This window comes from Pungitius pungitius, chromosome 7 (genome assembly GCF_949316345.1).
Source record: "Pungitius pungitius chromosome 7, fPunPun2.1, whole genome shotgun sequence".
NCBI classification, from domain to species: domain Eukaryota; kingdom Metazoa; phylum Chordata; class Actinopteri; order Perciformes; family Gasterosteidae; genus Pungitius; species Pungitius pungitius.
This window is the reverse complement of record NC_084906.1, coordinates 21669496-21684173: the sequence shown is the minus strand read 5'-3', so window position 1 is coordinate 21684173 and position 14678 is coordinate 21669496. Positions and strand designations below refer to the sequence as shown.

Here is a 14678-nt window from a genome sequence, read left to right as displayed (position 1 = left end):
ATTTCCCAGAAATTCTTTAAGCTTGGCTTTTAATTCACGAGACTGCAGAGTTTATTATAGTTTAACAGCTGAGGTTTCATTAACAAAGTACATTTATTTAATTAGAACTTAATGTACTTGTACTTTAGTTGAGTTTTTCCATGTCATTTTACTTCATACATTTCCTAAGCAACTTCCTTTAATATGTACTTAAACAGATTTAATTTCACATCACACTGCAGTAATTTATTTTAGCTTTCAGTTTTATATTAAAATGTTCACATTAACTCAGTATTTCTAATCTAGTGGTACTTTATTCTGAATCGGGTCGTTTTACAGAAGTACTTTAAAGTAATAAAATCACGTCTCACCTCGAGAGGAGTCTGGATTATGACATAAATATACACTATTGTAGATAACATATTACGGTATCAAGAGGTGATGCAGCAAATTGTTATTATCCTTTGTATTTAAAACCTTGAACAATGAACGTCTGAGTCCCCGAGGGGTCAGGGGTCAAGTCTTAGGGGTCAGGGGTCAAGTCTTGGTGAGTTGAATTGAAACTCATTCTGAGGATAAATGATTTCATTATAATTAATATTATGTGAAACACTAGAATATGAATTAGAAGTTTGGTAAAATGAAGCATCGTTGGTCGCGGTGGAGCAGCAGCGCCCCTGGTGGCCGCCGGCAGCTCCTGCAGGAAGAAGGAAGGGAACCGGAAGTTGACGCGTCAGAGAAGGAACCGAAGAAGACGGAGCTGCGAAGGGGGGGAGAAAATGATCCAAACAATGCGACAATTCTCCTCGTTAGCGTCGTTAATACACCAGTCGAATGACGTCACGAAGCTACTCAGCCTCCGGTGATCGGTAAACGGCTCTCCAGTAAGTCAGCTCGCCCGGTACCCAGTGAAACAACCGACGACGTTCCGCAGCTAGCTGTTAGCTAAAGCTAACCGACACCGCCAGGTGTGCAGCGGTTCGCTAAGCGGGTAGCAGGTAACCAGCAGGTAACCAGCAGGTAACTAGCGGGTAACCAGCGGGGAGCCACCATGTAACCGTGTCGGTGTTGTCATGGTGACCTGACGTTGAGCGGGGTGGATGTTTGGCTTCATCAGATTGACATCACACACGAACCACTGAGTGAAAAAAACTACTGACGTCAGAACCGACACGTCCAACAGTTGACCTTTATGTATTTAAATGTTTGTTCGTAATCGTAATATATTTGAATGCTTGGATCTAACTTTGCTGCCGGTTAGTCAATATTCTGTAAACGTGGCTCTAACGTCCCTTAACCGCCACGTGTCAGTATTCATTTGCTGTCATTAAAATGAATACCCCCCCCCCCCCACACACACACACTGTCAGTCTTTGTATCTCTGATGAAGAGCTGATGATGTAAATCATCAAAACACATTTTAGTTGGAAAACGTCAACTTACGTTACTTCAGTACAAACGTTTAGTGACGAATTCAAACATCCCGAGAGCTGCTTCAATGGGGGGGGGGGTCAATCCGTGTAATGGACATTATTACTGTATCCTTATTATGTTGCTCCTTTCCTCATCTCCTCCCCCCTGCTGTCCTCCTCGTCTCTCTTGCTCCTCTTCCAGGGGCCTCACTGTTTGTTTGGATCGGCGCCCTCGGCCTTCAGAAGAGCTTGTCTTGAGGGGGGGGGGGGGGTGGGCGGAGCTACAGGGGTCATGTGCCAGGTGTGAGGCAGCTTCTCTGCAGACACACTGAGGAGAGGAGATGAAGCTGAAGCAGCGTGTGGTGGTTCTGTGTGTGGTTCTGCTCCTGCTGGGCCTGGCTAAGATCTTCCTGCTGGATGGAGGCGACGGCTCGGTGGCAAGCCGCCGCGACCTCAGAGCCTTTCGAAAGGTCAGAGTTCAAACTCAGGGCTTCTCTCTGCTCAGCGTTGTGTACAAAGAGTTTACAGGTGTGGTTTGAAGTTAAATCAACTGCTTCTCCTCGACAGATGGAGGCGGGGCTCTCTCTGGCCCGGGGGGCTCACCTCACGCACACCCTCCAGTCCCCGTGGGAGATAGCCAGCCAATGGGTGGGCCCGAGGGAGGTGTACCCCGAAGAGACCCCCGAGCTGGCCGCCGTGCTCACCTACCTCAGCACCGCCCGCGTGGAGCGGGCCGATGTGGGCTACAAGGGCACGCAGCTCAAGGCCCTGCTGGTCCTGGAGGGGGGGCAGAAAGTGGTCTTCAAGCCCAAGAGGTCCGATTAGAACAGACAGACATGACAGAAACGCTGGATGCTTCAGACGTGTGATCCGTGTCTTTGGTGTGCAGATACAACAGAGACTACGTGGTGGAGGGGGAGCCGTACGCAGGCTACGACCGCCACAACGCCGAGGTGGCTGCTTTCCACCTGGACAGGTGAGCGCACCTGTGATGGATAGCGAGTGACTTATGTACCTCAGGCGCGTAGTACTTCAGATTGTTTAGTACTTTAGGCTCATAGTACTTCAGCCTTGTAGTTCTCGTAGTACTTTATGCCCGTCTGGTGGAGGCTGAACGTGCTGCAGAGTGAAGCTCAAGAACCTCTCTGAACATCATGAGTCCATCATGTGTCCTTATATGTAATAATAATGTATGTATATGTGATTAAAGGTGACGTCTCGTTGATGTTGGCTTGCTCTGCAGGATCCTGGGCTTCAGGAGGGCTCCTCTGGTGGTCGGGAGGAACATCAACGTGCGCACGGAGATCAAACCTGTGGCCACGGAGCAGCTGCTGGGCACCTTCCTCGTGCAGGGTGAGGGACGGGGACGCGTCCCTTTGAAGACGCAGTGGTAGATGACATTCCTCCTCACAGCGACCCCCCCTCTGCCCCCTCCAGGTAACAACACCTGCTTCTATGGGAAGTGTTACTACTGCCGTGAGAGCGAGCCGGCCTGTGCCGAGGCGGAGGTCATGGAGGGGTCGCTGACCCTCTGGCTGCCCGACGTCTGGCCGCTGCAGAAGCACCGACATCCGTGGGGACGGACGTACCGCGAGGGGAAGCTGGCCAGGTGGGCGTGGCCAATTCTGCTGATCACTGCTATTGATCCCTGAGGATCCATGTTTACATGACGATGCCTCCAGCAGCACCCGTCTTACATCAAAACACCCGTGTCCCCAGGTGGGAGTACGATGAGAGCTACTGTGAAGCCGTGAAGAAGATGCCTCCTTACGATGCCGGGCCGCGGCTGCTCGACGTCATCGACACGGCCATCTTTGATTACCTCATCGGGAACGCCGACCGCCATCACTACGAGAGCTTCCAGGACGACGGCGGCGCCAGCATGCTCATCCTGCTGGACAACGCCAAGAGGCGAGTAGCAGCTGCCCCCAGGTCACATGATCATGAAAGTATCGCTGTCCCTGACGTTGTGGCCTTTGTCCCGTGTGCAGCTTTGGGAACGCCGCTCTGGATGAGCGGAGCATCCTGGCGCCGCTCTACCAGTGCTGCATGTGAGTACCCGTCCTCCTCCCTTCATGTCCTCCTCCGCCTCCTCCTGTCTCACGCCTCCTCCTCCCGCCTCAGGGTCCGCGTCTCCACCTGGAACCGGCTGAACATGCTGAGGGGCGGAGCTCTGAGTGCCGACATGCGCCAGGCGCTGGATTTCGACCCGATCCGGCCGGTGCTGGCCGAGCCTCACCTGGCAGCTCTGGACCGGCGCCTCTCGGCCGTCATGGCGACGGTGAAGCAGTGCATGGAGGCCCAGGGCCCCGACAACACGCTGATAGAGGACCGGATGAACCTGCCACACCCCTAGAGACCAGGACCCACTCTGCAGAGACCTCACCGGTCCAAACAAACGGTTCCTCCGCCTGAGGAGGACGGCTGGAGCTCCGAGGGATGTAGAAGTTCAGAGGAGCAGGAGATGAGGCTCCAACACGACCACGTTCAGCCCCAGGCCGGGTCCACCGAGCTGAGAGAGGAGAACCAACGGGTTCCTCCCTCGTCAGTGTGTACATATTTAACTAAGTAGTGACGTAGAATCAAGAGACAGAAGAACACTCATTTGTGGGTAATATTACTCTGTGTGCGTGTGTGCGTGTGTGTGTGTGTGTGTGTGTGTGTGTGTGAGAGAGAGTGCACGTGCGTGTGCAGGGTTCCTCGTCCTCATTACCTGGTCTATCTCCTCCATGTGGTCCTTTAGACCCCCATCCAACAGGATTCATGTCTGCAAACAGGCGACAGGAACAAAGTGATGCGCCTTCACAGCGGGAATATGTTAAAGTGGGTGTGGGGGGGGGGGGGTGTGTGTAAGTGCTGCAACCACAAGATTATAAACATGGACGCACAAACATTTGAACACAAGGTGCCTTTAATGCTGACAAAGGTAGAACATTATTATTAATTGTCTCACTTTCTAATTTGATTCATTATTTTAAGTTCTTTCCCTAAATTGTTTTGTGTTGGTCAGATTCTAAAGACGCTCTGATGGGTGGACACACACACAGGGACATGGGGACACACTGAGACACACACACAGGGACATAAGGGGACATAAGGACACACACATGGGGACATAAGGACACACAGGGACATGGGGACACACTGAGACACACACACAGGGACATGGGGACACACTGAGACACACACATAGGGACATAAGGACACACACATGGGGACATAAGGACACACGGGGACACACTGAGACACACACACAGGGACATGGGGACACACTGAGACACACACATAGGGACATAAGGACACACACATGGGGACATAAGGACACACGGGGACACACTGAGACACACACACAGGGACATGGGGACACACTGAGACACACACATAGGGACATAAGGACACACACATGGGGACATAAGGACACACGGGGACACACTGAGACACACACACAGGGACATGGGGACACACTGAGACACACACACAGGGACATAAGGGGACATAAGGACACACACATGGGGACATAAGGACACACAGGGACACGGGGACACACTGAGACACACACACAGGGACATGGGGACACACTGAGACACACACATAGGGACATAAGGACACACACATGGGGACATAAGGACACACGGGGACACACTGAGACACACACACAGGGACATGGGGACACACTGAGACACACACACAGGGACATAAGGGGACATAAGGACACACACATGGGGACATAAGGACACACAGGGACACGGGGACACACTGAGACACACACAATCTGAATGAATAAATATTTAACAAAACGAAGGCTGTGATTGGTTCCCGTTCTGTAAGCGTCTCACTCGTCTGGAGGTTCAACCTGAGGGGTGCAGATTGAAGTGGGAGGATGGGTGGGGGGGGGGGTGAGGTGCTCTCACACCAACAGCATCCAGCTGTGTCCCCAGATGTCCACGGCCTCAACGTCCCCCCCCAGTTTGATAATCTTCACTTCCTTCACATCCTCTCTTCAGTGCTAACTCTGCCCATCAGTTGACATTAAAATCTCCCCCTCAGTACCCCCCCCCCCTGCTCCCCTGGCTGAGATGCTGTCTGTGTGAGGTCTGCGAGCAGGACTTCTTCTGGGGGGGTTTCCCCTCCCACGCGGCGGGTCCACATCACTTGACATTTACTTCAGAGGCTCTTCATCTTTGTGCTTTACCCACAGAAGGGAAAGTCAGGACCTCCACACACACCTCCCTCCCCCAGCAGAGGCTCTTATTCCACAGGCACCGTGAGGGTCATCTCACACACAGCTGAACCCCCCCCACGTGAGATCTCAGCCCCCCCCCCCCTCGCGCTTTAAAGCGTGCCTCGCGCCCTGCGGGCTCAGAGGAGGATGGAGGCTGACGGAGGTCGCGCGCCGCACCAGACGAAGCGCACGAGGAGGCTGACGCTGCTGGTGGCGGCGCAGAGCGCGCTGCTGACCACGTGCCTGCTGGTGGCGCTCTACGTGTGCTGGGACGTCCAGGTGAGCGCTCACCTATTTCATGTATTCACTATAAGATGAATTATTCATGCGTGTCAATAGATGAATGAGGACGGATCTCAGAGAGCAACGCGCACGTATTCGTGTCCACGTTGCTCTCCTGGGTGCAAAAATAACACAAAAAATGATATATATAATTTTATATATATATTGTAGCGTGTCTTAAGTTCCTAAATGTGTATATGGTTCTGATTAGGGTTCGGGTTCGGGTACCGCCCCTTCCGGGGTAATGTGTGTAGTTTTTGGGGAACACAGGAAGTGGGAATTGTAGGAAGTTGTGCTTCTTACTGGTGTGTAAACAATAAACCCGGGTAATGATAAACTGGCTCTTTATTGGCACAGAACGTTACAATATATATATATATATATATATATATATATATATATAATATATGGGTATATATATAATATTTTCTGTTATAAAAGTAGGGGAGACACTGATGTTGGAGGATCATGTTGAACTAGCGACTCTTTGCTCTCGTCTCTCCATCATTTAACGGCAAACACTTTCAAACCGCTGTCCTTAAGGGACACGGTGGTGTCCTCTGCAGACTGAGAGCCCCGCAGGGTAACATTAGATGTTGAGATGGAAGTAGCCCAGTAGCTAGCTTAGCCTAGCAGCTAGCTTAGCCTAGCGGTGCTTAAAGTGGTCCGTTTGTGTTGGACACGTGGAGATGCTCCTCTTCTCACTTCTCCATCTTCAGCTCGTCTTCCTCTGCATCCACTGCTTCGTTTCCAGGGTCAACTTCCGCTTTACTTCCTGCAAATTAGCGTTAATTGCGTTAATGTACGGATTCATCTCGGCCACATTAATCAAATAGATTGATGCGTTAATGTTGACAGGGTTAGTATTATTATACGTGTATTATATTGGTTTATTGTGTTATTGTTATATGAGGTTGTTATATAGGTTTTTGGAGTTGCTGCTTTATGGGATCAGCTGTTCTCACTGAACATTATATTTATTTATATTTTACCCAAAGAAGAAACAGAATGTGAAGAAGACATGATATTATAATAATTATTGCTTAACTTCTATGTGCACCTCAGCGTCGGACACCAAGAGAAGAGCAGGACAATGTGCACATCCGCTTGAACCCCGTCTCAGGTGAGGACTGATCAATACCATCAATAAACCTCAGAACTGATCAATACCATTAATAAGCCGGACATCTGATCAATAAGCTCCCTCGTCCCCTGCAGACTTCTCAGGCAACGTGTCGGTGCGGTTTGGGGGGGTCTACAGCAGTCACATGATGAGACTGGTCCCAGAGGCGAAGGACCTCATCCAAGTGAATTGCACGGGCCCCTACGTGCTGTACCTGTACCTGTGCTACAAGGACCGGGAGCAGGGGGGGGCCGAGGGGATGCTGGAGCTGTGGGTGGAGGGCCAGAAGGCCCCCGCCAGCTCCTTCCCCCTGAGGACCTCCGTGAAGGTTTCCGAGGAGGTCTGCACGGGGCTCCACGGCACCGCCTACCTGCGGGACAAGGAGAAGCTCCACTTCCTCCTCAACTCCTCCGCCAGCTTCAAGGTGAAGAACATGACGGTGGCCCTGAGCTACCTGCTGGGCAGCCGCTGCCAGCTGTTTTAGAGGGAGGGGGAGCTCAAGCTCCAGAAGAGCTCTGGGGGCGTTACCTGGGCGACACCAGACCATGTGACTCCGTAACCAAAAATATATTCTGTCATTATCTGAGTCTCATAAACAGCAGGTTCCTGTTGTTTCTCCCCCTAAAGAGCAGACGTTTGTGTTTCTGATGCTGATATATCAATATTATTTATATAATATATTATAAGTGGTACTAGCGAAGCTGTGTTGTAATGGTGATATGCATATGCTTATGTTATTAAACATATATGCTTATGTTATTAAACATATATGCGTATGTTATTAAACATATATGCTTATGTTATTAAACATATATGCTTGTGTTATTAAACATACATGCTTATGTTATTAAACATGTATGCTTATGTTATTAAATGTGTGCTTATGTTATTAAACATGTATACACATATTGTGTTATTAAACATATATGCTTATGTTATTAAACATGTGTGCTTATGTTATTAAACATGTGTGCTTACGTTATTAAACATGTGTGCTTATGTTATTAAACATATATAATTATGTTATTAAACATATATGCTTATGTTATTAAGCATATATGCTTATGTTATTAAACATATATGCTTATGTTATTAAACATGTATACACATGTTGTGTTATTAAACATGTATGCTTATGTTATCTTATTAACATACTGATACATGTTTAATAATATGTTTAATAAGATAAACATATTATTAAACACAACATATGAGCTTCTTTAAACAATGTCATGTTGTTGATCTGCATCATAAATCAAACCCGTGTTTCTACCTTTGCAATCCGTGTGAATGTTGATGAACCTGAAGATCTCCTGAAGGGATTTTCCACCTCGTGTTTGTGACGTTCAGCAGAAAGTGGCACCATGAGCGTTTTTTTACTAATACTCATCATTTGTAATACTAGACCGACGTGTTCAGGCACAGCAGGAACAAAGAAAGTTTGATTTGATTTCTAAGCTGAAACAAAAACATGTCACGACAAAGTTATTTTTAACTTCCACAGGTGTGTGCAGGTCAGTCAGTGTGAGAAATAACACAATATTTAACTCACTCACTTACTGGGACTATGTGGTATTTTTACATACTTAGTTACTTATATGACATTTAAACAAGCTATAAACATATATTCTAACTTTTTATGAAAAAACTATAACATATTTAACTAGTACTTTCATATGAAACACACCTCAATAATACTATTTTGTGACTTTTTCAAAAAACAAATTTTTAACATTTTAATCATTATATTCAGACATTTTAATGATTTAAATTGTACATTTTAATTTTTGAACTTTTTATTACATTTATTACAATCTATACTATAGTACTATAAAACTATTAACTATTATATGACTATAAACTATACTACTATAAACTATATTAACTATAATATAGTGTATGTGTATATATGTTACTTGTGAAGAAATAAATAACACACACACACACACACACACACACACACACACACACATATACATATATATATATATATATATATATATATATATATATATATATATATATATATATATATATATGTATATATATATATACATATATACATATATATATATATATACTGTATATATGTGTGTGTGTATACGCTCTGCTGTGTGCACATTTAACAATGACATGTTTAATGTTGGAGTTTAGTTCGGAGTGTATTTTGTGTGTATTCGTGCTCATAGATGCCCCCTGTTGCCCCCCCCCCTCCATGAGCCCCCCCCATGAGGCCTGACCCAGACCCGGGCCTTGTGGTGAAACCGCTGCTCTCATAAACCGGGTTTCTACTCTGGGGGGCAAAGGTCAGAGGCACTCGAGACAAACACATGGGAGGGATCTTCATGGAGCCGCGTGGGGGGGGGGGGCTCATTTGTAGTCTTTTCAATTCAGCAGCGCTCTGATTGGCCAGTGGGTCATGTGACTTCTGTCCAACTAGCAGAGCTCAGGATTTAGTTCAGGATGAACTTCTCTGTAAATAGTGAACAGCAGTAATAAGTGAAATGCCTCAATGACCTCTCAGTCTCTCTCTGTTTGGATTGTTTGGTCATATTTTGTTGTAAATAAATGTTGTCATTGAGCTCATTACAATGATTTGATTCAAATATTCATGTACCTGCAGTTATAGTGTTGAATGGCACAGTGCGTCATAATAAGTGAAGGACGGTTCAGCTCATTGTGTCTCTTCACCAGAACAAAGGAAGCAAGACGAAGCGGGACAAGACGAAGCGGGACAAGACGAAGCGGGACAAGACGAAGCGGGACAAGACGAAGCGGACCGCCATCGTCTGACCGGTTTCTGTCACTTTGTTTCCTGGAGTTTCCTCAGATGTTTTTAACTTTCACGATGGAATCAAAGCCTGACGCTTTATTACTGAAACCTGCAGCTTTCGCTTTCTAATGAAACTCTAGAACGACTTCTTACTGATAAGGATGTGACACACACACACACACTCACATACACACACAGACACAGACACACACACACACACACACACAGACACACACACACGCACACACTCACACACACACACACACACACACACACACACACACAGACACAGACACACACACACACATACAGACACACACACAGACACACACAGACACACACACACACACTCACATACACACACAGACACAGACAGACACACACACACACACACACACTCACACACACTCACACACACACACACACACATACACACACAGACACAGACAGACACACACACACTCACACACACACACACACACATACACACACAGACACAGACAGACACACACACACACACACATACACACACAGACACAGACAGACACACACACACTCACACACACACACACAGACTCACTCACACACACACACACTCACAGACACACACACACACAGACACACACACACACACACACACACACACAGACTCACTCACACACACACACTCACAGACACACACACACACAGACACAGACAGACACACACACACTCACAGACACACTCACACACACACAGGTGAGATAACACACAGAGAGTCCACAGTGAGATCAGAGCAGATCGGACCGAAGCCAAGACGGATGTGGAAATAACAACGTTGATTCAACAGCTTGGGGGGGGGGGGTGATGGGGGTAGTGATGGGGGGGTGATGGGGGGGTGATGGGGGTAGTGATGGGGGGGTGATGGGGGGGTGATGGGGGCAGTGATGCAACAGCAGCAGTTCCTCTGTAGGAGGAGTTTCCTGCTGAATGGAAGAGAGATCTGAGATAAATATTATTATTATATATTAATATGGTTATTTAATTTAATAAAACTGATCATCAGCATCATCAGGGGGAATGTTGGGTGCATGTTGGGTGCATGTTGGGTGCATGTTGGGGGTTATGTTGTGAGCGCATATTGGGTCATTCCAGCTCCAGAGGGGGGGGGGGGGGGGGCGCTAGTTGCTTTATGGTTGGAGTCGTTAAGCGTCTTCCTGGTGGAGCTTATCAGTTATCAGAGCAGGTGACGCGTCGCCATCGAGGGATTCCCTCTGCTCTCTATTTGCTTTCTATTGGGGGCGGGGCTTAGGTGAGCTCGGGATTCCCACTGCGTCTCCCAGTGTGTGGGAAGATGGACTATATTAAGGACATCAGGTGCACAGCAGGCTTTACAGACTGCACCATGGACAGACCTCAGGTGGAACAGAGGGACGCGCTGGTGCAGGTGGACAACGCACCCACGGGCTCACCTGCAGACCGCCGAGGTGCCTTCAAATGTGCGGCTGCCTCTGCATCAGTGATGGGGGGGGTCATGGTGGCTCTGGGGACGGCCTTCCTGCTGTATTTGTTCATGTTCACCCATTCATGCAGCGAGGTGAGTGACACCTCATTGGTCCATGTTCTCTGTCTGTGTGATGATCTACCTGTCTGTCTGCACCATGTCTCTATGATCTACCTGTCTGTCTGCACCATGTCTCTATGATCTACCTGTCTGTCTGCACCATGTCTCTATGATCTACCTGTCTGTCTGCACCATGTCTCTATGATCCACCTGTCTGTCTGTCTGCACCATGTCTCTATGATCTACCTGTCTGTCTGCACCATGTCTCTATGATCTACCTGTCTGTCTGCACCATGTCTCTATGATCTACCTGTCTGTCTGCACCATGTCTCTATGATCTACCTGTCTGTCTGCACCATGTCTCTATGATCCACCTGTCTGTCTGTCTGCACCATGTCTCTATGATCTACCTGTCTGTCTGCACCATGTCTCTATGATCCACCTGTCTGTCTGTCTGCACCATGTCTCTATGATCTACCTGTCTGTCTGTCTGCACCATGTCTCTATGATCTACCTGTCTGTCTGCACCATGTCTCTATGATCTACCTGTCTGCACCATGTCTCTATGATCTACCTGTCTGCACCATGTCTCTATGATCTACCTGTCTGTCTGCACCATGTCTCTATGATCTACCTGTCTGTCTGTCTGCACCATGTCTCTATGATCTACCTGTCTGTCTGTCTGCACCATGTCTCTATGATCTACCTGTCTGTCTGCACCATGTCTCTATGATCTACCTGTCTGCACCATGTCTCTATGATCTACCTGTCTGTCTGTCTGCACCATGTCTCTATGATCTACCTGTCTGTCTGCACCATGTCTCTATGATCTACCTGTCTGTCTGTCTGCACCATGTCTCTATGATCTACCTGTCTGCACCATGTCTCTATGATCTACCTGTCTGCACCATGTCTCTATGATCTACCTGTCTGTCTGTCTGCACCATGTCTCTATGATCTACCTGTCTGTCTGTCTGCACCATGTCTCTATGATCTACCTGTCTGTCTGCACCATGTCTCTATGATCTACCTGTCTGTCTGTCTGCACCATGTCTCTATGATCTACCTGTCTGCACCATGTCTCTATGATCTACCTGTCTGCACCATGTCTCTATGATCTACCTGTCTGTCTGTCTGCACCATGTCTCTATGATCTACCTGTCTGTCTGTCTGCACCATGTCTCTATGATCTACCTGTCTGTCTGCACCATGTCTCTATGATCTACCTGTCTGTCTGTCTGCACCATGTCTCTATGATCTACCTGTCTGCACCATGTCTCTATGATCTACCTGTCTGCACCATGTCTCTATGATCTACCTGTCTGTCTGTCTGCACCATGTCTCTATGATCTACCTGTCTGTCTGCAGGGTCCATCGGAGGCTCAGGTGAAATTCAGCGTAAACTGCACACAGAGAGGTGAGCATCAGCTGTATTACAGTTTTTCTCTATTGGTTTGGCTCATTTTTTGAAACAGAAATGACATTCTCAAAACAACATGGACAAACCTCCAAACAACTTAGCAATTTCTTAATACAGAATTGAATTTCTCATTCATTTGGTTAAATTGTAAATGTCTAAGTACATGTCTCAATGTCTCAGTACATCTTTGCAAATGATTAAGTACATGTAGCCTACGTTTAGCACAATTTCCAAGTGAATAGATCTTGTTGATCTAAACTGATTGTTGATTCTCAGTCTAATTGTTTTTCGCTCCAAAACGTCTCAGCGTAATTTCATTGTATAAGTCATCACATGCACAATAGTCTGTTCAATTGTCAAAATTACTCAAGAACATAATACCATGAATAACATTTGATAAATTCACAGTATTACAACAATTGACAGTCAGGTGAAACTAGAACTTTATTTTATCTATTCTTTGACCGTCTTTATTTACAGCACTGTAGTATGCATATAATTTACATTGGATTTTGTTTCTGTGTTTATTTTACAGTATATTACTGTATGCTGCTTTTGACTTTGATGGATGGAAGTTATTTTATGTTTGTGAATGATAATTGCAATTACAATTTCCGGTAGTATGAGTGCAATGTGTGATGTCAAACCTTGGAGGCTAATCTTACCCTAAAATCCTATTTTATTCTGTTAGCTAGACAAAAAAAACAGTACAGTAACCATTGTCAATGAAGGACTGGGCTAAGACTGGTGGACATGAGGGATTTCAATGGTCCTCTGCCATAGTGACAAAACAACTAAACATTTTGACCTGCAGTGTTTAAACAATGACAAAAGGACTTTTCATTTTGGGGGCACTGACTGTTTGTATGAGAAAAGGAATTCGTTGTGACTGATGAGTTGTCTGTTTTGGGAGAGATATGACCTTTTGCAGGTGTGCCATAGTGTTTTGCTAAACCATCTAGGTTATTTTGGCAAATGTATTTAAAGCTTTGAGAATGTCGTTTTTTCGAGAGATAGATGAGCCACAGCAATCGAGAAGGAAGTTTTCATTTGGGGGCACTGACTATTTTTATGAGAAAATGATTTGGTTTTGAAGCTTGAGTTAACTGTTTTGGGTGAGATATGACCTTTTGAAGGTGATCTATGTAGTTGTGCTGAACCATATAAGCTATTTTACCAAATGCATTAAGAGCTTTAAGAATGTAATTTCTGTTTCAAGAATTGAGCCAAAGCAATGGAGAAAAACTGTAATGGCTTCCTGCTCTCTCTTTGAGATGATGGCTCCTCATGGAGAACCTTTGTGTCCCACAGAGATGGTCCCAGATCAGTCATACCTGGTCTTCACCATCAGTCGGACTGCTCACTACTTCATCTACGGAGAGCTGGCGAGCAGCTCCGGAGGAGAGGTGGATCTTTGGCAGACCCACGGTGACGGGAGCAGAAGCATCCAGAAGAGGAACCGAGCAGGCGGAAAGTACATCTTCTTGGAGAAGGTGCAGCTGCACAGCGGCACCAACATCAGCATCAAAAATCCGCCTCCCAATGTGAGCCACTGCTGCTTCCTCTTCTACAAGCTGTGAGCAGGTGGAGGTCCTCCTCTGCTGGGGGAGCCCTCACAAAGTCCATCTAGAGGCACCATGTTTCTACACCACCCGAAACCCAGAGGAGGACCAGGCCTTCATTTGTAGATCTAAAGATCATCTAAAGGAGATTGAATAAAGTGGGAATCTTTTTAAGTGACAGACATTTGTTCAAAATGATCTTTTTGTGCTTTTAGAGACGTTGATTGAACTCTACGATCATTCTGGGAATGTAGTTTGTGCTTTTTGTTGGTTGATTTTAGGCCGGTGTTGTCCTCATGAGTCATAAAAATCCATCGTATCTCTCTTCAAAGTCTTGGTAGTGTATTGTAGCAAACGTTTTA

The 14678-nt window shown here is 46.7% G+C and overlaps 1 protein-coding gene across 2 annotated transcripts; it reads left to right on the top strand.

The window, feature by feature from the left end:
* Positions 1-681: 681 nt before the first annotated feature.
* fam20b (FAM20B glycosaminoglycan xylosylkinase) lies at positions 682-5184 on the top strand. 2 transcript variants are annotated; one of them, XM_037469234.2, is made up of 9 exons: positions 682-863; positions 1594-1861; positions 1959-2206; positions 2281-2367; positions 2635-2744; positions 2829-3000; positions 3111-3302; positions 3383-3442; positions 3516-5184. In XM_037469234.2, the coding sequence occupies exons 2-9, from the start codon at positions 1733-1735 to the stop codon at positions 3745-3747; spliced, it is 1230 nt and encodes a 409-aa protein (XP_037325131.1). In that variant the 5' UTR covers positions 682-863; positions 1594-1732; the 3' UTR covers positions 3748-5184. The 2 variants fall into 2 exon arrangements, with proteins under 2 accessions (XP_037325131.1, XP_062419563.1); XM_062563579.1 differs by having other exon boundaries at positions 682-988.
* The last annotated feature ends 9494 nt before the right edge of the window (positions 5185-14678 follow it).